The 23,878-nt window shown below is 37.7% G+C and overlaps 2 protein-coding genes across 6 annotated transcripts in view; one reads left to right on the forward strand and one right to left on the reverse strand.

Annotated features, from left to right (window-relative positions):
- LOC143885554 (cuscuta receptor 1-like) overlaps positions 1–23,878 on the reverse strand; it is a 32,683-nt gene that overhangs the window by 4,941 nt on the left and 3,864 nt on the right. Inside the window, exons 3-6 of the mRNA XM_077389776.1 lie at positions 18,785–18,937; positions 17,194–17,271; positions 10,398–10,550; positions 8,112–8,261 (exon numbers count right to left, since the gene is read on the reverse strand). Coding sequence (XP_077245891.1) covers positions 8,112–8,261; positions 10,398–10,550; positions 17,194–17,271; positions 18,785–18,937 — 534 coding nt within the window. The remainder of the gene's footprint in view (positions 1–8,111; positions 8,262–10,397; positions 10,551–17,193; positions 17,272–18,784; positions 18,938–23,878) is intronic.
- On the forward strand, positions 520–4,284 carry LOC143883801 (zinc finger BED domain-containing protein RICESLEEPER 2-like). Of its 5 annotated transcripts, none has more exons than XR_013252549.1 (4): positions 520–666; positions 1,590–1,653; positions 3,499–3,817; positions 3,904–4,284. XR_013252549.1 is itself a non-coding variant. In XM_077387100.1 (3 exons), exons 1-3 carry the CDS (start codon positions 2,831–2,833, stop codon positions 4,002–4,004), a joined length of 1,002 nt encoding a protein of 333 aa, XP_077243215.1. In that variant the 5' UTR covers positions 2,749–2,830; the 3' UTR covers positions 4,005–4,284. The 5 variants fall into 5 exon arrangements, 1 of the variants encoding a protein (XP_077243215.1); XR_013252551.1 differs by having other exon boundaries at positions 1,593–1,653; XR_013252550.1 differs by lacking the exon at positions 3,499–3,817.

Consider the following 23,878-nt stretch of genomic DNA (forward strand, 5'->3'; position numbering starts at 1 on the left):
TCTCTAGGCTATATGTTATTTATTGGGATAATGCTACAGTAGGTTTCTTCTCTAAGGAGAAAGAAGAGTGACAATGACTAAGCATAATTACTTTAAGTATCATATTGTTAGGGACAGGGGCGGAGCCAGGAATTTGCACAAGGGGGGGCAAACACTGGTTGTTACACACATGCACGCACACATGCACGCACACGCACCCGACCACATACACAATTTACAACTCACATTTGAGAGTTTTTATATGGTTTAGGTGCATATGGTCTAGACCTGGCAAAAAGTGACCCGCACCCGCGGGTCCACCCGGCCCGCCCGCAAATTTGCGGGTGTGGGTCTCTTACTAGTGACCCGTTTGAAGTGGACCCGCGGGTCCACCCGGCCCGTCAAAAATGGGCCGGGCCGGGTAAACCCGCGGGTGCCCGTAGCATAAAAAAAAAACAAAAAATGAAAATTGAAATTAGACTTTAGGTTTTAACTTTTAACTTTTAAGCCCTTTTAGAGAATAGAGACCAAGTCACCAAACCCTCGTTGAAACTCCATCTCTCTGCTGCTGTTGTCTCTTGCAAAGGTTTTAAGCCCTTTTAGAGACCAAACCCTTGTGGCCTTGTTCGAGGAATCGAGCTTCGAGCACGGCAGCACACCCTTAATCTGCTGTTGTCTCTTGCAAAAGTGAGCTCTCTCTCTCTCTCTCTCTCTCTCTCTCTCTATCCTTCTCTTTCTTTAAGGCTTCATTTCCTCCTCTACCTATCTGTTTTTTTGTAATCTGTCACAAACCCTAAATCTAATTTGTCTGTATTTTTACGGGACTTTGGGTATTAGGCTTTCAATGTCCTGTAATTTTACCCTAATCTAAACCATGACGTGATGCCGTTGTTGCATTCTGCAACCCTAGTCAAAACCCTTATTTTTGTTATGTACAAGAAATTTTAGAATTGAAGTTATAGTATCTCCTAAAATTAAAGATGTGGAATCCGTGATCCATGAAGGATGACATGAAAATGAACCTGCAATTATAAACCATCAATTTTGTGAATAGTCCCTTCACTTATTTGACTGCCATCGTGAAGTGTGGTTTTACTCATTCAATTCGATTTTTTTTATAACCGAGGGTGAAGGGGGGATTAAGATGCCCAAGAAATAATTAGTTTTACTAAGTTGTTTAAGGTTTATGTAACCATGATTTTAAATTTTCACCGAAACCAACACAAAATGACGGCTTTTGTTTCAATCCCAACCGAAACCGAAATCAAAACAACCGAAATACATAACCAAAATTCTGCTAATAAAACTCGAAAAATTCTTGCCCAGCATAAGCAGAGCAATAGGGGCATAGGGCTAGGAATCAATTTTTCTCTACAAACAATATTTCAATCGTTCTTCAAAAATTCAAGCGTGGCCCGAATTGGTACCAATATGAATAAAAAAACCCTCCCTTATCACTGATTACTGATAGGTTCGGGTCATTGATTAACTATCATACAGTTGAATATTTTAAAGATTATTGTTCATTTATTTTTCTACCAACCATTCTTTACATTGTTCCTTGTTCACTTTGATAACACTTCTTGGTGTCAAATACTTTTTCTCAACAGCAGTCTGTAGTGAGAAAGTTATTATCTCACTGTCCCTCTCTATTCGTCGCAACGGAAGTGACAGGTATAGCTTCCTAGTTCTTTCATTTTTTTTTCCAATTTCTTACATTATTACTGTGTGTGTGTAAGAGGACTTTTATTATTGGTTTCTATATGTGATTTCTGTTTATAAATTTCTAATAGGATATTCAATTTCAATGGAATCTGTGAACAAGAATCCCACTGTTGGTGTGGCCAATTTGTCCAATGATGATGATGATAGCCATCTGTTGCTTAATAATTTGTCTAACAGTGAAAATCCTCCGGCTAGTGAAACTCTTTCAAATAAAAAAGCAACTATTTGGGATGATTATGAGAAATATAAGGATTCTTCTGGAAAAGAAAGGGCAAAATGTAAGTGGTGCAAAGTTGTATCTTATGCCATAGGGAGTAATAGTCATGGTACCACAAATTTGAGGAAACATCTCACTAAATGTGCAAAATACAAGCATATGAGCATGGATGTAGACCAAATGCTATTTGATCAAGGGATGAAATTGCGTAAGTTAAAAATTTGTCAAGAGACTTACCGTGAGAAAATGGCTATTTCCATAATGAAGCATAACTACTCATTCTTAATGGTTGAACATGAAGGTACAAGAGATGTTCATAGTTATTTGAATTTAGATGTCAAACCATATTCTAAGAACACGGCGAAAGCTGATTGTTTGAAAATATATAAGAGGGAAAAAGAAAAGCTTAAGCTTGCTTTGGGTAAAGTTGATGGGAGGATTTGCTTTACTTCGGATGTATGGTCATCAATTACACAAGATGGGTATATTTGTCTTACGGCACACTTTGTTGATGAGGATTGGCGTTTGCATAGTAAAATTCTTAATTTTTATCACATTCCTCCTCCACACACTGGTTTCCTTTTGTCGGAGAAATTTTTTCAATTCTTGAAGGAATGGGGAATTGAAAAAAAAGTATTTTCTCTTACATTAGATAATGCTTCTACTTGTGATAATCTACAAGACATATTAAAGAATCAACTTCGTATTCAAAATTCTTTGTTATGTGGTGGTGAGTTTTTCCACGTGCGATGTTCGGCACATATCTTGAACCTCATTGTTCAAGATGGATTGAAAATTGCTAATGTTGCGATACAAAAGATTAGAGATAGTATCAGGTATGTGAAAGGATCAGAGGGTAGGTTGAGGAAGTTTGCAGATTGTTGTGCACAAGTTGGTATTGTGACCTCAATGGGTTTGCGCATGGATGTTCCCACTCGATGGAACTCTACTTTCTTCATGCTTGAATGCGCCATCAAATTTCGTACTGCATTCGTCCATTATGATCTTGTTGAAATGGGTTATATTTATTGTCCATCGGAAGAGGAGTGGGAAAGAGGGGTGAAAATTGCCAAATTCTTGAAACCATTTGCGGAGATGACTAATCTTGTATCCGGTTCCGAGTACCCAACGGCAAACTTGTACTTTATATGTGTGTGGAGAATTCAGTTGCGTCTATTTGAGGAGATGATGTGTGAAGATGAAGTTATTAGTGATATGGCTCAAAATATGTACCCAAAGTTTGAGAAATATTGGGATTCTTATAGCATTGTTCTAGCCATGGCGGTTGTTCTTGATCCTAGGTACAAGTTTGAATTTGTGAGATTTTGCTATAATAAGATCGATTCACATACGGCGGAGGGAAAAGTGTCATTTCTCAAAGGGAAGTTATTTTCACTTTTTCAAGAATATGTTGATCAATATTCCACGCACGATAAAGATACCACTTCGGTTGGGACTAATGGCACTCATTCCTTCACCGATGATATTTGTGTAAGTTACATAATTCTTGTCGCATTACATTTTTTTTTTAAGTTTCAATTTTTTTTGTACTTGATATAAAAATTGCAATGATGTAGGAATATGACTATTATAGAAAACGACGAAATGTCAGCAAGAAGTCGGAATTAGACCTTTACTTGGAGGAGCCAGACTTTGATCCCAAAGAACATCAAGTTTTGGATATTTTAGAGTATTGGAGAAGCAATCGTAGTAGATATCCCATACTATGTAAGATGGCACGTGATATCATGAGCATACCAATAACCACTGTTGCTTCCGAGTCGGCTTTTAGCATTGGAGCTAAAGTCCTCACAAAATATCGAAGCACGCTTAGTCCGGATAATGCACAAGCTTTGATTTGCTCTCGAAATTGGTTATTTGGCTATGAAGTTCAAAGTAAGTGTAAAATTTAATTTATAACAACACAACATTTATTCATTTTATAATAATATTTACTTCATTATTTATATTTGTAAATGTAGGTGAAGGTCCGAGTGATGATCAACTAATGGTGAAATTTTTCGAAGATGGCACTTCGGAAACAAGAGACCCCTCAATTGTCGATGGAATGGAAGGGATATAGCAACTTCTTTCGCTTTGGTTGCATTTTGTTTGATGTTATCGTGCGGTTGCATAAACTTTGTTTTGTTTGTAAGATGTAGACCTATGCACAAGAGCTCTTCCACATGCATCTGGTGGTGTTGAAGCCTATTGTAGTGTTGGAGATATTCCACATAAGAGCTCTCCCACATGCATCTTATTTTAGATTGGCCAATCAATTTTGAATTTTCAGGTTGCCTGTTGGATGTTGTAGTGGACTTATGCATCTTATTTTAGATTGGCCAATCACTTTTGAATTTTCAGGTTGCCTGTTGTAGTGGAATTTTCAGGTTGCCTATTGTAGTAGACTTATGCATCTTATTTTAGATTGGCCAATTAATTTTGAATTTTCAAGTTGCCTGTTTTAGTGGAATTTTCAGGATGCCCGTTGTACTTGGAATAGACTGAAGGTATTTTCATATGCTATTCTATTTTCATTTTCATTAATGTGTTCTTTGATGTGTATTATATATTATCTTGAGTTACTGATGTTATTTCTATTTATTTACTTTCCAAACCCCCACCTTTTTGGGTTGCTTGACTTAAATGTAAATTTATGCACCATTCACATGCTTTAGGTATTAAAAGGGATCATCTCAATAGCAAGAGAATCAGTTTTAGAGCATTGGCTTGGTGAGAAAATCGGTAACTGAATACTTCAGTGCCATATGCATGTCTCCTAACTCTCCTAAGTGGTACTCTGCCATTGCTTAGGTCAAAAGTCTTAGACCATCCACAGCCGTGATTTCTCATCCACTGTATATGTTGTCTACATCACCAAGATTTTTGGGGGTGACACAAAACAATGAATTGAAAATTGGAAGGAGATGAAGTAGTTTAATATTTTGCATGTTTTGCAGAAGCTCTTTGAAGAATGGCAACAGGGAATGAGAAATAAGAGAAGTTCTCAGCTTTTATGGTGTTTGTCAAAGTTATCTAGAAAACTAGAACAACGGGACCTTGTCTTCATTGGAAACAAATTTTCTGATTTTGGTCTAATTTGTCACAGGCACTTTTATGGTGAAATGATGGACGAAATGTATTCTTCTACTAGCTTTTATGCTCTGCATATATCAATTACATCTTTTGTTCATGCAACAATTGCTTGTGTTCAATTAGTATTTATTGTAATATAACCTTAGTTTCTGTTAAGCCACCAGTGTAAGTGTAAGCAGGAGTTTTTATTTAGTGTAAGCCCATACCATACGGTGATCTAAACTGTCCATTTGATGGGCCACAAATAGATTGTGCCTAAACAATCATTCCCATACTGATCTATGGAGAAACGGCATATTATAAGTTGGGCACAACCCTATTTCCATTGTGGCCCATCAAATGGACGGTTTGGATGGACCGTACAGTACCTTTTGATTAATACTGGACTATATGTATCGGGCTTACACCATATAAAATCCATATTTCTTGTTACCAGATGTGACTGTATGGCCAACCACTGGATGGTGTAGATCTGATAGACCCAACAAATGGACTTATTAATGAATGGAAGGATTTTCTTCAAAAGGGAAAATGTTATCTTTCTTGTCAGTATGGGTGTAAAGGGATTGAATTTGAAGCGGATGTGGCTAGACAGTAGACATCAGTTCATAAGCACACAGAACAACACCTTAGTTTCTGTTAAATTTACAAAATTTTCCGGGTTACCCGCGGGTTTACCCGCACCCGCCCGGGTGGGGTCCGGGTACATGAAATGGCTACCCGCAGAATTGCGGGTATTTTTTACCCGTACCCGTTGGGTCAGTACCCGCACGGGTCGTACCCGTACCCGCACGGGTTACCCGTTTGCCAGGTCTAATATGGTCCATTATTTTTTTAAATGTACTCTACAAGCTACAGCCCATGTCATAGGATGATTGAAACCATCCGTTTGATGGTCAACAACGTAAATCAGTTGTGGCGGAGATATCATTTCCATAGGATGATCCGATCCTTCCAATCTATAGAGGAACACTTTTGCTCTTGTTTGATGTGACAACTCAGAAAAGCTCTTTGCCTAAGGTTTCTGTAACTACATTCGGATTGACCAATCAATCTTCAACCGGCACCTTCAAAGCTGGATGACCGAGTTGACAGACAGACGGTTACGAGACTCGCTGCTGCTATTGTGGGTAAGCCAATCTTGCAACTGAAAACCTAACCTAAGTGGGCACCTCTCTTTCCCATTCCCGATAACCCCAACTCCCATTCCAACACCCAATACCCCTCCAACCCCCCTATTTAGTAAGGCCGTCACCCAATACCCTCCATCCCCCTCCTCTTTCTTTTTCTTTCAGCTGTGACTACTGGCATGTTTTAGCTTACTTGACCTGTCTTTATTGTCTGCCTGTATATTATGGAAACCTATATAGATTGGAGGGTTGGGATCATCCTATGGAATTGATTTTTGGGGCACAACCTATTTACACTGTCGCCCATCAAATGGACGGTTTTGATCATCTATGGTCTGGGCCATACATTCCTTTTGGCAAAATATTTAACTGTAGGGACTTGCACATGTAAAGTCTCAAAATTTAGATGTAGTGGGTCCACCATCCTAAAATTCATGTTTTGATGGGTGGGGCCCACTATTGTACACCAATGCATATCATGTGGCCAGAAGACTAGCAATTTTAAAAATTCCAAGCCCAAAGGATCCGCTTGAATGGTGAAAAGCTGAAATTGAAAGGAATGAGGTGGCTGAAAAAGAAATAGAAGTTTGCCAGAAATGCACAAAATCCTCTCATCACCAAAAATCTCTCTTTTCTCCCAAAAATTTCTCACCTAATTGAACGTTCATTGGAGAGAAGAGATTGAGAGAGAGAATACCAATACGGAGGGGAAGGAATTAGCCAAAAAAAAATTGCTATGCATTTTGCAATAATTAGAAAAACCTAATAACCACTGCCCCCTTAAGGAAAAAACAGAAACTCAAAGAGGAGCAAGAGGGCAGTAATGGAAATGTAACACGCCATCAAAGATATCATAAAAACTTTTTTTCGATTTTTTAGGGGGCCAACTGCCCCCTCTTGACCCGCCCTGCCTCCGTCCTTGGTTAGGGAGAACGTTAGGGATCATCATTTGGGTATTAAGTACATAATACACTGTGATGATAGTTGCATACCAAGTGACAAAAAAGGCTTCCATACATATACCATAAGGATCACCATGTCCCGTTCCATCTTGTAAGGAGATCATGCAACTTTAGATTTTTTATTTTCTCCCCTTTTACTTTCATCAGATTTCTATTGTTGGTGGTTTCTTTGTGTTGTGACTTGTGAGACCCACCCAAAGATCTTAAAAGAGGGGGTGGGAATATCATTTCCGATTTTCTTTATAAATCTAGGGTAAATTATTAAAAAAATGCAAAGCTCCTGTGAAATTGTGAATGAAGGGTGGGGTTTTCAAATTCATCAGAAAAGGGCTGTTGGGTACGGTTGGGAAAGGAAGATTACTAAAATACCCTTCCATCCACTTTAACCTCTCGTTTTACCCTTTCACCCTCATTTACCCTTTTTCAGTCGTTTTCTCCATTTTTCACTCGTTTTTTCACTCGTTCTCTCTCTTTTACCTCGCCGACGGATACTATTCTTGCCGAAAAGCTTGCATACGCGTCGGAAAGTTTAGCTTGTCGCCGGAAAGTGTAGCTCCTCTTGCGAAAACCACTACTTCAACTCTCCCAAGGTATTTTTTAAACCATTTAATGTAGGGTTTCATTTTTTGGGTTTTCTTCTTGGGGTGTTGGATATGAAATACTTGGAACCATTATTGAAATTGTATAAAGCTATAATTAGTTCCTGTGTTAGGGTTTCAAAAGGTTTCACTTGATTTCTAGTTTATCCTTGGTTTGCAAAGGGTTTCATTTTGTTGATTTTCGTTTTTTAGGGTTTCGATGGATTGAAAGAAATATATTTTAGAAACCAAATATTTTCTTAGTTTCCATGTAATTGACTATGGTTTCGAAGGATTCAATGTAGGGTTTCTATCATTTCCCATTTTCTTTATTAAATCTATAGTTTACTTTTCTTAAAGAGGGTACTATGCAGAAAAATAACAGAATCATCATTTTGGGCGAGGAAAAGCTATTGCCCCGTACCTGTTGAGATGGCGCCAAATGTCAGATTAGTCCCATATAAATTCAGAAATACCAGGGAGGAGAGGTTGCCCAGACATGATGGAAAACTTTGATCGTGAAGATTGTTATGGCCAAGAGATAGATACGTGAGTCTCTTCAAGCCACATAAACCTATAAGAAAATGATCAAGACATAAAAATCCAAAACCCATTTCATTTATAACTAAACAATAAATTGCTCTCAATGCAAGGGAGAAATCAAAAGGTTTTATATGACTTATATGAAAATTGCTAAAAAAAATCACCCTTGTGCCATGTGGACATGATCAATTCTGTTGATTTAGAAGACAGCCACAAAAGTGGCTCTTTATCATTTTCCCAATCTTGATCAGATGATCCTAAGCCTTGATTTAGTAGGTCTCACACCAAAAGTCGCTAAAGCTTTCATATTTGTATTCAACAAATAATCTTAGGGCCCGTTTGGATAGTTGATATTGTGTATTTGGATTTGGATTTGAGTTTTGAATACAAAATGAATAGATCCGGCAGCTCATGTTGAGGGAGACAGATTTGTGGATTTCCAATTACTAATTACCACAGCATATTTGGAAATCTGATTTTTTTCACTGTCAGTAGCTGATTTGGAAATCCAAGGATTTGATCCGGATCCAAATCACAACACAAAAAGGGCTGCAAATGTGAGAAATCCAAATCAAAATCTTCCGGGTATCCAAATGGGCCCCCTTACTGATGGGATGGCTGTTGGGTGTGGTGCTAGGGCCATATGCGTTGCCTCATGATAGTTTGCCATATCAAGGGCCTTGGTTACGCACACCCTTGTGCCTATGTGCAATGTATCTGATCTTGGCCTAGTATTCATCCTATGAGATTTGCTTAAGCCATGGTTGGATTGCAGAAAAAACATATGAGATTTGTTTCAGCCCTGTTTGGATTGCAGAAAAACTTTTCTCGCAGAAAATATTTTCTTTGATTTTTTATTTATTTCACAATTTAGAGGGGAATCATATGGTTACGGTTTATTTCGAGGGGTACCATTATAAAAAGAAAGTCCTAATAAATAAAACTTTGTAATCAGTCAATTGGAAAAGGAAGAAATTTTATAAAAAATTTCTTTTCCAAACTTTTAAAGAAAATTCCCGCAATCCAAAAGGGCCATATGGTCAACGGTGTAATTAAGACCGTTGATTTAATGGACTATCATGAGGAAACCCATATAGTACAATCAGAGATCACATATGTCAGATTTAAGGCCTACAACTATCAAAGCTTTAGCTTCTATTGGGGACGAGGAAATGGGCCACATAAAAGCTTTAGCTTGCATTAGAGAGGCGATAAAGGGGGCGAATGCCGACTCCAATGGGCGAATTTATCACCGCCCTTTTTAATGGGATTAGAAGTTGAGCCTAGTCTTATCCTAACCAAATTCGTTCTCCTCTTTAGACAAAGTGGGTGTTTTTGTCTGTTTGCAAAACCTGGGTTAGGACTTCCTATTAAACATCAATAAATGCAACTTTGGGGTGGTTTTTCTAGAGTTTAATCTAATCTAATTGTGCAACAGCCCTAAAGTAGCGTGTTGGTGTGGGAGAAAGTGGAAAGGCCATCTTGGAGTCCGGAAATAGTGATCCAAGTAAGATTTAAGTTCTGTTGATTTGGAATAATGTCGTTTGAGAGGATCTCCGCGATTGATCTCGGATTCCTTGGGGTTCATCTTGTTCTTGGATCTCCATCGAACCCAAGATCTTTCTCTGGCCTACTGGATTTTGACCTATATCTTAGATTCTCCTCTGATCGCCACACCAATGGACCCACTTTCCCTTTCTTCCCCTTTTATTCCCTTTTTTTTTGCCTAATTTGTCCACGAAAGACAAATCTTTTTTGGATGGCATTGATCCACCAGCATATGAGCATGAATTGAATGCCTCGGATAAGCAAACAATGGATCCCACCTTACAACAAAAATATGTTGTTCTTGCTCAAACCGAATAGACAATTGATCTAATGGGTACTTTTGTTATTTTAAAAATTAAAGGAAGGAAATTTTGTTAATTTCGCCATGAGACATGATACTAGCCTATTTGTTAATTTCGCCAACGACAGTCATTATCTGATCTCCCCATCCATGTGGACAAGATGAGTTAATTTGCTCTATTGTCAAAACAAGTTTGTGCCAAAAGCATATTATATGCATCATCTTATCATTGAAATTATGAGATAAGTGAAAGTGAAGAGAAAAACTACTTTAACCATCATCATTTCGGATGAGAAAAATACTATTGCCACTCCATACCTGTTGAGTTGCCAAGTGGATTTCTAAGATTATTATAATATAAATCTAAATCTTCCAGGGACGAAAGGTTTCCTAGACATGATGGAAGACTTCGATCATCAAGTTGGTTTCCCCAGAGATTTAGTTGCTTGAGTCTCTTCAAGCTGCATAAACCTACAAGAAAAAGACAAGAAAATATAAGCAAATGTCATTTATTACCAAAAAACAAATTCCTTTCAATGCAAAGGAAAAAAAATCAAATTTCTATATTACTTATAAGAATAATGCAAAAAACAGTGATTCTTAGGCCCTGTTTTCTTTTGGATTAAATCAATGCTATTAAAATTCCTTTCAATAGCATTGATCTACCAACATATGAGCATAAGTTGAATGACATGGATAGCCAAAATATGGACCCCACCTTACAACAAAAATATGTTGTTTTAGCTAAAACCGAATAGTCAATTGCAAGAAGGAAAATAGTCAATTCCACACCCTTGTCCCTATGTATGACATGATGTTGACGCTAGGCTTGATCGTTTGACTCATTTGAGGTTTTCCTTGAATGATGTTCTGTTTAAGGATCAGTCACAAAAGGCTAACCTGCTAATTTTCTCTTATAAATACAATACCTCGATCATATGTAGTCTACTTTAGGGTATGTCCTCCTAGTTATGTGCAAGGAGGGAAATCTCATCTCATAGAAAACATGAAGCATTAGTGTCAGATCTTTTCTTCTAGTATGGAGGCAAACTTTGTTTCGTGCTACAAGACTGCGATAGGAGCACTATGGTTGTAGAATTTCATCACAAGGCTTGGAGTCGTGCACTCATATATCTAAGCTATATGTTATTTATTGGGATAATTCTACAGTAGGTTTCTTCTCTAAGAAGTAAGAAGGGTGACAATGAAAGTAGGCATAATTACATATAATATCATATTGTTAGAGAGAACATTAGGGATCATCATTTGGGTATTAAGTAGGGGTGGACATGGTCCGGTTTGGTTCGGTTTTGGGCTAAACCCAGGACCGAACCATATATAATCGGTTCCCTGAATGGAACCAGAACCGAACCATATGTGTGGAACCGAACTGAACCAGAACCATATATAATCGGTTCGGTTCGGTTCGGTTCTGGGTTTACCCAACCTTCACCAATGGCTCTGTTTATATATGAATTACAAGCACTAACAGTAACAGTAACAGGCGCAAATTTGGGCAATGCAAAACTTATATGAAGTATGAAGAAGTACAAACAAGTGGGATAATCATGCACAAATTTTGGCAATGCATGAAGCCATGAACTACAAATTTGGGAAATAACAAGGCCCTAATATTCAAAGCAAACAGTCCCTAATATCCAAAGGAAAAATCACATTAAACCAATTCGGTTCTCGGTTCAGTTCTCGGTTCCGGGATCCCAAACCCAGAACCGAACCGAATTTGCATCGGTTCCCGGATTTCTGAACCGGAACCGAACCATATAGAAATGGAACCGAACCGAACCAAATGTGCCGGTTCGGTTCGGTTCCTCGATTCGAACCGGAACCATGTCCACCCCTACTGTGAAGCACATATACATTGTGATGATAGCCACATACCAAGTGACAAAGAAAGGCTTCCATACATATCACGTAAGGGGCATGTAGAGCATATGGGATTGATTAGTTCATTTAGGCCCTGTTTGTTTTGGATTTTAAGAATCGTTTGTGAGTCCCAAACTGATTATTGGACTCAAAATTACATTTAATTTTTAGTCCAGCAATCAGTTTTGAACTCACAATCCATTCTCAAAATCTAAAACAAACAGGGCCGTAGTGTTTGATCGCGATTACGAGACACGTTTAACTTTAATGTTGAAACTAAATTTGATGATTCGTATCATAGGTAAAGTTTATACATTTGGATATAGTCAAAGGAAGATTAACCACGAGCACAACATAAAGTTGGAATGGAATGGATATTAGTTAGTCTTATCATAAAGAGTGCACCACATTAAGTACTCATAAAAGGAAATCATTATTTCCGTGATATATGGAATGTAATGCTCATTATTTGGGTATTTGCTGCCATGATCTATATATTTAGTTCTTTTTACATGAATGTATATTTTCCCTGAAAGACTAGACTAAAGAGATTATTTGTTAAAGGAAATGATGTATGCCCATACTTCAGAAATTTAAAGTGTCCAAAGCCCGGTCTTTTTTTCCCCAGAGCATAGCAGTGTCAATATGGACCGCTGGGAGAATGCTGGAATAATCTCTCGTAAGATCTAATAGGGTAGCCGACATTGCCACTTAGATTTTCTATTAATCCGTGTTTAGGATTTTTGCTAAAATGGATTTTAGATAAATTAAAGATTAAATCTGTTAGAAGTTCAACTTTAAGAAGGAAGGTGTGTTTCACTAGGAGGGTTAACCCTAATCTCTTTTATTAATATGGGTTTTTGATTGATGGGAGCAAGAGATATTCAGATCTCAGGATTTTATTATGATTTTTCTTTGATATACCAAAGGTAAGGCCAAAGATTCTATTGATCTGAGCATCAGAACTTGGCTATATTGCAAAATCATTCCAGTGATCAACAATACTCGAAGATAGGAGCATTTTCAATAGTAGCACATATCATAAAGCAATGTCAATATGATCATCATGGCAAGAGGTACGATCAATTTTCCACATTTTTTATTTGACTTAGATACTAACACAAATTTCTATATCACTTCTATGAAAAATGCTAAAAATGTCACTCACACCCCGGTTGTTTGAAGCTAAATTTCGATGGTTCTAGCTTTGGCAACCCAGGTTTGACCGGCATCGGAGGCCTTATTAGAGACAAGACTGGTGATACTAAGTGAGCCTTCCTTGGGCCTTTTGGTATCAAGGAATCTAACAAAGCGGAAGTGAGGGCTGCTTTCCAAGACATCAGACTGGTGGCATGGTTTTAAATTTCAGCCGAAGTTTCGGAATTCGGCCAAGACCGAAACAAAATTCACAATGAGTCATTTGTTTTACACGGTTTCATTGAAATTCCAAAATTTCATTTTCATGCTTATTTACAAGATTTCCACCCAGATTTTAAATATTCCCATCGAAATTTTAAAGATGTCCACCAAAATTTCCACAGAAATTGTCGAAAAGTCCACCAAATTTGCGGAAATTTTGTAAGCCCAATGGTTCAACGATCACCCCTGTTTTGATTGATCCCAAACCCAAATTGATTGAAATTTATAATCTAATGATTCGCTTGTTAGTATTGTGGATTAAGTTCAGGTCAATATGAGATTACTCCACAAGCAACTCAAATGGAAAGCCTCATGACAAGACATCAAGGAGTGACAAAGTCCTTCTTCTTTGGTCGATCATATTTCCTCCATTGAGAGTTTTACAGTTTTCCATTGAATTTATTCATAGAATAAAAAAACAAAGCATCACACATTGCTTTGCCTCCATTATTTTTTTCCTTGGATCATACCAGGAAAACCATCCCCGTCACACGAACTGCAGCTTATTAGGATACTTGAGGAATTCTCTTTGTTTTCATTAGACTTAGAGTTTTAGAGATTTAGCAATTGGAGGAGAGCCTCGTTGTTCGATTCCATAAGTGTTCTTTTTCGCTTTGTTCTGGACGTGCAATCCATTCGGTCCTCTCTGCTTTCATTGCTGGACTTCATCTCTGAGATCTTTCCTCATAAAGATCTAATAGATCAAAATAGAAAATGAAGGAATCTATTCATGTTTTTCATGCAATTTCGAAAGCCTTCCTTGAACAGAATTGAAATGGGGAAAGGAGTCATCTAGGAGGCAATAAAACCACTGTGTTTTTACACTACTTCATGGCAGATAATTCGTCTTTGGGAAAACTGTTCATTCGTCTTAATGGAATACAGAGTGCTAACTGTTAACAACAAGTATTGTGGATCCTATACTTATTATCTTCTTACATCTCTACAAAACAACAAATCCACTTGATCTTAAAGGATTCAACTTTTGTTTCTTATATTCTAGAAGAACACAGAAACAGAGTACCACCGACACTCTGTTTTTGAGAAAATTCTATGCTTTTTGGTTGTTCGATCCAAACAGGTATTTGAGAATTGGTATTGATGAACCTTTGATCCATTTTGACCTGGAAGGAGAAAAGACAGTGTGCTATGTTATCATGAAAATCAACTATGTGGAGTTTGAGCTGCCACCTGCTTGTCGTATCCTGGCTTGAGGCGATAGCTTTCTGAAGCTGAGCTTCGGTCCACATAGAAAGGCATTCCGGATCTACAAGTTCCGGCTCTCCACTCTGGAATTCTACAAGTTCTAGGTCCTATTGCTCCTTCTCTCTGATTTGTATTTTTCCCCTCCAATACTTGGGTTCAAGTGCTAGATATGAGTTTCCTAGAACAGGAGAACTCAGAGCTGAAGGTATTCAGTTACCAATTTGATACTTCTTAATATCTTCTCTGGATCTACTTCTCCTCTTCACAATAAACTCGAACCAGTTCAGAGAGTGAAGGAAACCTCACTGAACTCCAATCCAGCTAGCTATTGTCAAACAACAAGTGAGTGGATCTGGCCAAATTGAGTTTACTAAGGAGCAATCATTGGAGGAGTTTGTTTCAACCTGGAGCTTGCAAATCTGAGATTGCTTTGCATCTTCCATCATTGAAACACAACTGAATCCCAAAGAATCAAAAGTCCTTGGTTAGAAGAATCTTCAATCTGAGTAGTAGTATACATTCGTGAGCATTAATTTCACAAAGAATATAGTGATAGCGAAGCCTCAGCCTGACCAGAATTCTAAAACTCATTATGAAGAGTGAGTAGATCGAACTTCATCACTGTTGTTGAAAGCTTTGCATTTAGATCCAAGTCTTGAAGATCAGATCTTCAGAGTTTTCCGCTAACCTTTGGGAACTAGTATGACAATTTTATCTAAACGTGGCGATCTACATCAATTGATGTGTGTACAATGAGCAGGTTGATGATAGATTCTTGTGTGGAGACAGGGGAGTTTGACACACAAAGTGAGATTTGTGAGGATAGTGGTACACAAGTTGAGATTTGGGAGGATTGTCAGTCTGACGTCGTAGATACAAGGAACACTTCATAGAGGATGATGGAGAAGGGATGGCATTTGCAGAGGACGACCATATTGTGCCCAGGGGTGTGGGCAGTGGACGGCCTGGATCTTGAGATGACAAGGGACCATTTTGACTTAATAGAGCTTTTCATTCACGATCCTTTTCTGGATCATGATAGAACATTATGGCAAAAAAATTTGATTCGTGAGGATAGCCTTGGGACATAAAACTTACTTGAAATTCAAGATGGAGATAAAGACAAGGCACTATAGAAGTAGCCAGGTGGTGCGATACACCATTGACAACGAGGCAAGGTGTTGACACAGATCAGCCCCGGGAGAAGGGCATCCTAGAACCTGTGTCGAGTCTGCCTGGAGAAAGACGTGAGCTTTAGGTAATGCTCTTTTGAAGGTGGAGAGTTCGAGGAGAGCGGCTTTCTTTTTAGCATAGAGTAGTCGTATTTTTACGTTCCTTTATGCGTACAGGGGGTTAAATGTAATAATGTCAATGTTCTCATATGAGAGGCAATATCGGGTAGAAAGGATGGTAGGGCATAGTCGGTTGGGAGGACTGATTGTTAAAAGTGAAAGCACAAGAACACACCATGTGTCACTCAATTGGGAGCTTAGAGAAGGCGAGAAGGGGGGGCTTTGGGCAAGAAGGGACCACATGATTGGGAGCCTTATAAGAAGCCATGTGGCATGCCACCTCAGCAAGCCAACTGGCTTGAGCGGTCATAAGATGGCAGCAACTTCTAGTAGACTTCTCTTCCTCTATAAATAAAGGAGAGGAGTTTCATTTTTGGCAGTTTTCAAAGGTAAGGTGCTCCATTTCATCTCCTTTATCTTGAATTTGTTTGAATGTAATCAGTCCCACGCTTGTAAAATTTATCTTTCATGTCAACTTTGAATCTGCAAGGGTCTTTCCCATCTCATGTCATCTCTATGCTCAGATGACAAGTGTGAAGAGAAATTAAGGAATCTCCTTTAACTTCCACTTACTAAATCAGTTCTGCATCCATAGTGATCAGATCCGATCATTTCCCTAAGCGGTCAGTGGGCCAAGAAAAATAGAAACATGTTCTTTCATGAGTTGAAGTTAACGTTCTGTTTGAAGTGTTTCTTTTCGGCCGATCGGTTCTGAGTTGTTATTGATAAATCCTCATTCATTACAATGTTCCAAGATAGAGTGTGTTGTTTCTCTAAAAATTAAACTTTATTTTCTACCTAAAACACCTCAGTCTATAGAGATCAAAGTTTTGCAGCTTAAGACCCATTTCCTACTCACCTGTTCCACATCACTAATTCTAAATGAAAAAAATCTACTCTTTGATTTTTTCACACTACTTCAACAAACACATAAATGAAATGGCAAAATGCAGAATACCAGGTAAGTCTCCTTTCAAGTTATTCGTATAGAAGAACAATGCTTGCAATGCAGAGAGCTTGGTTAGCAGACACGGTGGAAGTGCTTCAAAATTGTTGTAGCTAGGATTCAAATATAGTAGGTTTTTCAAACCACATAATCATGCAAGAAATGAGCAAATTATAGTGAAAACAAGCTTTTTACAAATGAGAAACAAAGAAGAAAACAATAGAAGATGTTTCATGCAAATCATAAACGTGATTCAATTACTATCTTAGGCATGTCGTTAGAATATGATTCTATCGACTGTTACTCCACTAAATATCTATTGGAATTTTTGTATGTGCGTGAGTTAGATTCGATCTAGACTCTATACCTGACAAGGATTGGCTGCTTTGGTGTAGCATATTTCCCGAAAGATCCAACATCTTTAAGTTTTTCATTTGAATGAACCCTGCAAAAGGAAGAGACGATGAGAGAGTGAGGTGCTGATGACTATATTTCCTCCCCTTTTATAATAATACTAAAACATATTTTAGTATGTTTTCAAATTACCATTTGTCCATTGTTGTTTTTGTTCTTTTTTCCTTTTGGAGAATTCCAGAAAAATATATAGACGGTGAATCCATTTTAGGTCTTTGTTGAACTAAAAGAAAAACCTGATTTGCTAAGCATCCATCAATATCTTTGAATTGCCTAAGAAAAGAGATTGAGGGTTTTTATGCAATTTGAGGAAGGATTTTATAAAATTGGAGGAAACAAGTATTACCTTCTGGCATAACCCATCCACCGATCTGATTAGAAGTCAAATCTAGTGACTCCAATTCTTTGAATTGGGCAAACAGAGTAGCATTAGGATACCACACTCCTAATGAAGGATCCCTTGCATTGAAAAGGTCGATTCCTATCACGCGAGATGAAGAATTAGAGCATGATATCTCACGATCCCATTGACAGCAATCCTCTCCAACCCAATCTTCCAAGATAGAATAAGTAGCATTATTTGGAAAGTCCTTGACGGAGTCTTTCAATTGTAAGAGAGCTTTCCTCTCTTCCTCCAAACATGCTTGGCCCCCGTAAAAGCAGCAACACACACTCACAAACCACAACACCCGAACAATACTATACGCGTGTAAACCCCTCATATTTTTAGCAAGTTTATCTCCAAACTAAAAGCTCGGTTGTAGTTTCACTTTATATGTAGAGAAGGAAAGGTGGAAGGTTGAAGGTGGATCCAAAGTCTTTCTAGTCTTCGCCACCTCACCATTCATAAATTTGGACCGTCCAAATGTCTAAAGTAGAAGCTGAGGTCACAAATAAGGGAAAAATGCGTAGTAATAGTGACATCTCATAAAGAGTGAGACCCACAACTGTGACAGGAAAGGTCGTCTCTTTTTCTATCTGTGTAACATGAGAGTCAAGAGAATACTTCCACCGCGTGCCTCACACTCTAAATCACTCATCAATAATTAAAGGATGGTAGGTCTCACACTCATTATCATTTTGTGTAACCTTTATTTATTTATTTTCTATTTATTTAAAGAAGATGCAGGTATATATATTACAAAATGAGAATTAGATCAAAGACACTTTCGCCAAGAGACATGATACTACCCTATTGATCAATCAATTCTTATTTTAAGGTTTCTCCAAAAAGAAAAAAAGGTTAAACTTTTTATTAATATATTTTTCATAGGCCTATGACAGTAATTATATGATCTCCCCATCCGTGTGGACAAGATGAGTTTGCTCTATTATTAAAACAAGTTTGTGCTGTGCTCAGTTGCCTTCCGAAAATTGAAAAAGGGTGCAGCTGCTGAAGATCCCCAGATACCCTAAGGACCATACCAAAAGCGTATTTTATGCTTCATCTTATCATTGAAATTATGAGATAAGTGAAAGTGAAGAGAAAAACTACTTCAACCATCATCATTTCGGATGAGAAAAATACTATTGCCACTCCGTACCTGTTAAGATGCCAATTGGGTTTCTAAGATTATTAACTGATAAATCTAAATCTTCCAGGGACGAAAGGTTTCCTAGACATGATGGAAGACTTCGATCATCAAGTTGGTTATCCGAGAGATCCAGGTTCTTGAGTCTTTTCAAGCTGCATAAACCTACAAGAAAATGATGAAGACAAAAACATATGAGCACATTTAATTTATAACCAAAAAACAAATTTCTTTCAATGCAAAGGAAAAAAAACAGATTTCTATATTACTTAAAAGAAAAAAGCTAAAAAAGTGATTCTCAGGCCTTGTTTTCTTTTGGATGGACACATTGTGAGATGTTAGGAGTGTCCGTTTGGAGTGACACTTGGGTTTTTGGAGATCCAAAGCAATGCTAACGAAATAAACGGATTAGATCAATCAAAGGTGTGACTCTCATGACCACCAACTTCCCTGCGATGATGCCTGCATGCATCAATGCCCCCAAGTTTAACATAAAATGCCTCAATAGTAGTTTTGATTATGTGTGGGCCAATGGACCCATTTTCCATTTCTTCCCCTTTTATTCCCTTTTTCTTTTTTTCTTTTTTTGCATAATCTGTCCAAGAATAAAAATCTTTTTTAGCGATGTTCTGTTTTAGGATCAGTCACAAAAGGCTAACCTGCTAATTTTCTCTTATAAATACAATACCTCGATCATATGAAGTCTACCTTAGTGTTTGATCGCGATTACGAGAGACTTAAATTTAATGTTGAACTAAATTTGGTGATTCGTATTATATGTAAAGTGTATACACGAGCACAAAATAAAGTTGGAATGGAATGGACATTAGTTAGTCTTATCATAAAGAGTGCACCACATTAAGTACTCATAAAAGGAAATCATTATTTGATGCAGCCCACACCCATGTGGCTGACAAATTTGAAGCCCACATGAACCACCCTAAGCAAGTGAGAAGAAAAACCCGCATTCAAGCCCAACACAAGGCCCAAGCCCAAATTGAATCCACCAAGAATAAAGGCCAGCTCCAGCCCAAGATCATGGACACGCCAATTCGGGCCTAATCCAGTTGCAATTCTCGTTCATAATGATTCTGGTCATTTTTGAAGCACGTTTTTGGACCTTTAGATGGACGAATCATGGAAAATGATTACCTAAGGAGTTGTAGGTATTTGAATTATCTTTCCAACGGATATTTATGGTCTTTATTTTGCCAAGTAGTTGAAAAGTTATGACTATTTTAGTAGACTATGTCTGTAGGTCTTTGACTAGTCAATGTGTTTTGAGTTCCTAAGTTATTAATGATGTATGTAAGTCCCAAAAATAATTAGTGGGCTAGCTTGAACGTTTTTTCTCTTGTATTTTCTCTATAAGAGTCCAACAAACATCTGTAATGAGGTTTTTGGTTGATTATTGAATGAAAAATTGCCTAGAGCATTTCTTTTGAACCTTGAAGAGTTCATCATTGAAACCTAGAAGAGTTTCACTCATTCCTTGAAGAGTAGGAGCTTTCACTATCATTTGCATCCTTAAAGAGTTGTAGACATCAATCTAGAAGAATTGATGTTACCCACCTTCCTTTGCAACCTTGAAGAGTAGCCATTGAAGTTGTTATCTTTCCCTATCATATCCCACTCTGTTTCAAGAATTGTGGCCATTCACATTCGTCCACTTCAAGTAATTTTTCGAGCACCCTATGATGATAATCTTATAAAAAATTTTCCAGCAATGTTGTAGATCTTTGAGTCTTTGAAATTTTAGCTTTGGAATCAAGTCATTCCGACCTATATCGAGAGAGATACGCTCATTTTACTTAGCTTGCGTAAATCTGTTTTCTTGTATCCGAGTTATTGAGCAATTGAGTGTCTGTTTGTCACTCTCCTGATCCTTAGTCCAAGAAGCCTAGGAGGGGCTTGCACCATTATTTCTGTGTTATATGGAATGTAATGCTCATTATTTGGGTATTTGCTGCCATGATCTATATATTTAGCTCTCTTTACATTGATGTACATTTTCCCTAAAAGACTAGACTACAGAGATTATTTGTTAAAGATAATGATGTATGCCCATACTTCAGAAATTTAAAGTGTCCAAAGCCCGCTCTTTTTTTACCCAGAACATAGAAGTGTCAATATGGACCACTGAGAGAATGCTGGAGTAATCTCTCGTGAGATCTAATAGGGTAGCCGACATTGCCACTTAAATTTTCTATTAATCCGTGTTTAGGATTTTTGCTAAAATGGATTTTAGATAAATTAAAGATTAAATCTATTAGAAGTTCAACTTTAAGAAGGAAGGTGTGTTTCACTAGGAGGATTAACCCTAATCTCTTTTATTAATATGGATTTCTAATTGATGGGAGCAAGAGATATTCAGATCTCAGGATTTCTTATGATTTTTCTTTGATATACCAAGGTATGGCCAAAGATTCTATTGATCTGAGCATCACGAGTTGGCTATATTGCAAAATCATTCCAATGATCAACAATACTCGAAGAGGTAAGGCCAAAGATTCTATTGATCTGAGCATCACGACTTGGCTATATTGCAAAATCATTCCAGTGATCAACAATACCCGAAAATAGGAGTATTTTCAATGGTAGCACATATCATAAAGCAATGTCAATATGATCATCATGGCAAGAGGTACTATAAATTTTCCACATTTCTTATTTGACTTAGATACTAACACAAATTTCTGTATCACTTCTATTGAAAATGCTAACAATGCCACCCATAATTTTTTCCCCTAATGGTTACTTTATGCCCTATTGACATGATCAACTCTGCTGATCCAATCGAAGGACACAAATATGACCCATTGTTGTTTGTTCAACCTTGATCAGATGATCCTAGCTCTTGATTTATTAGTTGTTGTTAAAGGTTCTGGTAAGAGAGGCTAAAGCTTTAATATTTAATTTGTAGGCCTTAATATTATGGATGAGATGTCCATTAGGCTAGGGGCTAGAACCACATGGTTGGCCTCATGGCCTCATCCTAGTTATCTAGATTTTGGAGGGTTCCATCCACTTCTTCGCTTTCAGATCGACAGCCTTCCAGAACAAAATCTAGACTATTGACCAACTTTGACGCTTCCATATGCTCATTATCGATTATTTTGCCCTTTGCATAGAGAAGGCGAAACTATGGATCACTTGCTACCCCACTGTAAGTGTTCTATTCCTGTCAAGGCTAAAATTCTTGATAGGTTTGGAATCTGGATGTTCCCAGTCATACTGCCGATCTCCTCGGTTCTTAGTTTTTTCGCCTTTGCCTAGGAAAGGCTGTTTTTATGAAAGTTCATTCTCTTGGCCGCATTCTGGGGATTATGGATGGAATGGAATGGAATGGAATGCAATCAAAATCATGGTCAGAAGCACGTCCTCATTTGAGAAGATTATGTTGCTTACAATTTATTTCCCTTGCTTTAAATTATACTCAGGCACAAATATCAGGCGATGTTGGGGGGGGGTGTATTTTCATGAGTTGAACCGAAAGGTGTTGAAGGTAACAAAACGGAAGTGAGGGCTACTTTCCAAGGAATCAAACCCGTGGTATGGTTTTAAATTTCGGCCGAAATTTTGGATTTCGGCCAAGACCGAAACGAAATTCACAATGAGTCTTGTTTTACACGGTTTCATTGAAATTCCAAAATTTCGATGAAATTGTGAAATTTCATTTTCATGCTTATTTACAAGATTTCCACTGAAATATTAAATACTCCCATCGAAATTTTAAAGATGTCCACCAAAATTTCCATAGAAATTGTCAAAAAGTCCACCAAATTTGAGGAAATTTTGTAAGCCCCCCTGTTTCGATTGATCCCAAACCCAAATTGATTGAAATTTATAGTCTAATGATTTGCTTGGTAGTACTGTGGATTAAGTTTAGGTGAATATAAGATTACTCCATAAGCAACTCAAATCGAAAGCCTCATGACAAGCACGTCGAGGTGTGACAAAGACCTTCTTTACTCGATCATATTTCCTCCATTGAGAGTTTTACAGTTTTCCATTGAATTTATTCACAAAATAAAAAAAACAGAGCAACACACATTGCTATGCCTCCATTGTTTTTTTTCCCTTGGACCATACCCGGAAAACTATTCCCGTCACACAAACTGTAGATTATTAGGATACTTGAGGAATTCTCTCTGTTTTCATGAGAGTTAGAGTTATTGAGATTTAGCAATTGGAGGAGAGCCTCGTTGATTGATTCCACATCCTTGAGTGTTGTTTTTCGCTTTTTTCTGGACGTGCAATCGATTCGATCCTCTCTGCCTTCATTATTGGACTTCATCTCTGAGATCTTTCATCATAAAGATCTAATAGATCAAAATAGCAAATGCAAGAATCTGTTCAGGTTTTTCATGAAATTTCAAAAGCCTTCCATGAACAGAATTGAAATGGGGAAAGGATCTAGGAGGCAATGAAACCACTGTGTTGTTACACTACTTCGTGGCAGATCATTCGTCTTTGGGAAAACTGATCGTTCGTCTTAATGGAATACAGAGTGCTAATTGTTAACAACAAGTATTGTGGATCCTATACTTATTATCTTCTTACATCTCTACAAAACAAGAAATCCACTTGATCTTGTAGGATTCAACTTTTGTTTCTTATATTCTACAAGAACACAGAAACAGAGTACCACCGACACTTTGTTTTTGAGAAAATTCTATGCTTTCTGGTTGTTCGATCCAAACACTGGTATTTGAGAATTGGTATTGCCGAACCTTTGATCCATTTTGAGCTGGAAGGAGAAAAGACATCGTGCTCTGTTATCGTGGAAATCAACTATGTGGAGTTTGAGTTACCATCTGTTTGTTGTAACTCATCAACATCATATCTAGGGCTGGCAATTTCACCCGTGAAAACGGGGATCTGTGCGGGGCGGGGACTTTAAAAATTCCCCGAAGCGGGGATGGGGCGTGGATGGGGATGGAGATGGACCCGCCCCGCCCCTTTTTACTATACAAGTCACTATCAATATCCTCTTATTTTAGTAATGTTTTCGTATTTTTTTGTTAGCAGTAAATATTTCTTTTAGGCTAGTGATATTGGCACCACCATATTTTTATAAGTGCACATACACGGCTTGTCTTTTTC

This window comes from Tasmannia lanceolata, unplaced genomic scaffold (assembly GCF_043159265.1).
Source record: "Tasmannia lanceolata isolate RefF3 unplaced genomic scaffold, GAP_Taslan_0.1 ptg000008l, whole genome shotgun sequence".
Taxonomy (NCBI): Eukaryota; Viridiplantae; Streptophyta; class Magnoliopsida; order Canellales; family Winteraceae; genus Tasmannia; species Tasmannia lanceolata.

Coding starts and splice junctions, on each gene's coding strand:
- LOC143883801 (XM_077387100.1), top strand. CDS start 2,831: ATGGGTTTGCGCATGGATGTTCCCACTCGATGGAACTCTACTTTCTTC. Junction 3,413..3,498: donor CCTTCACCGATGATATTTGT/GTAAGTTACATA, acceptor GCAATGATGTAG/GAATATGACTATTATAGAAA. Junction 3,818..3,903: donor ATTTGGCTATGAAGTTCAAA/GTAAGTGTAAAA, acceptor TTGTAAATGTAG/GTGAAGGTCCGAGTGATGAT.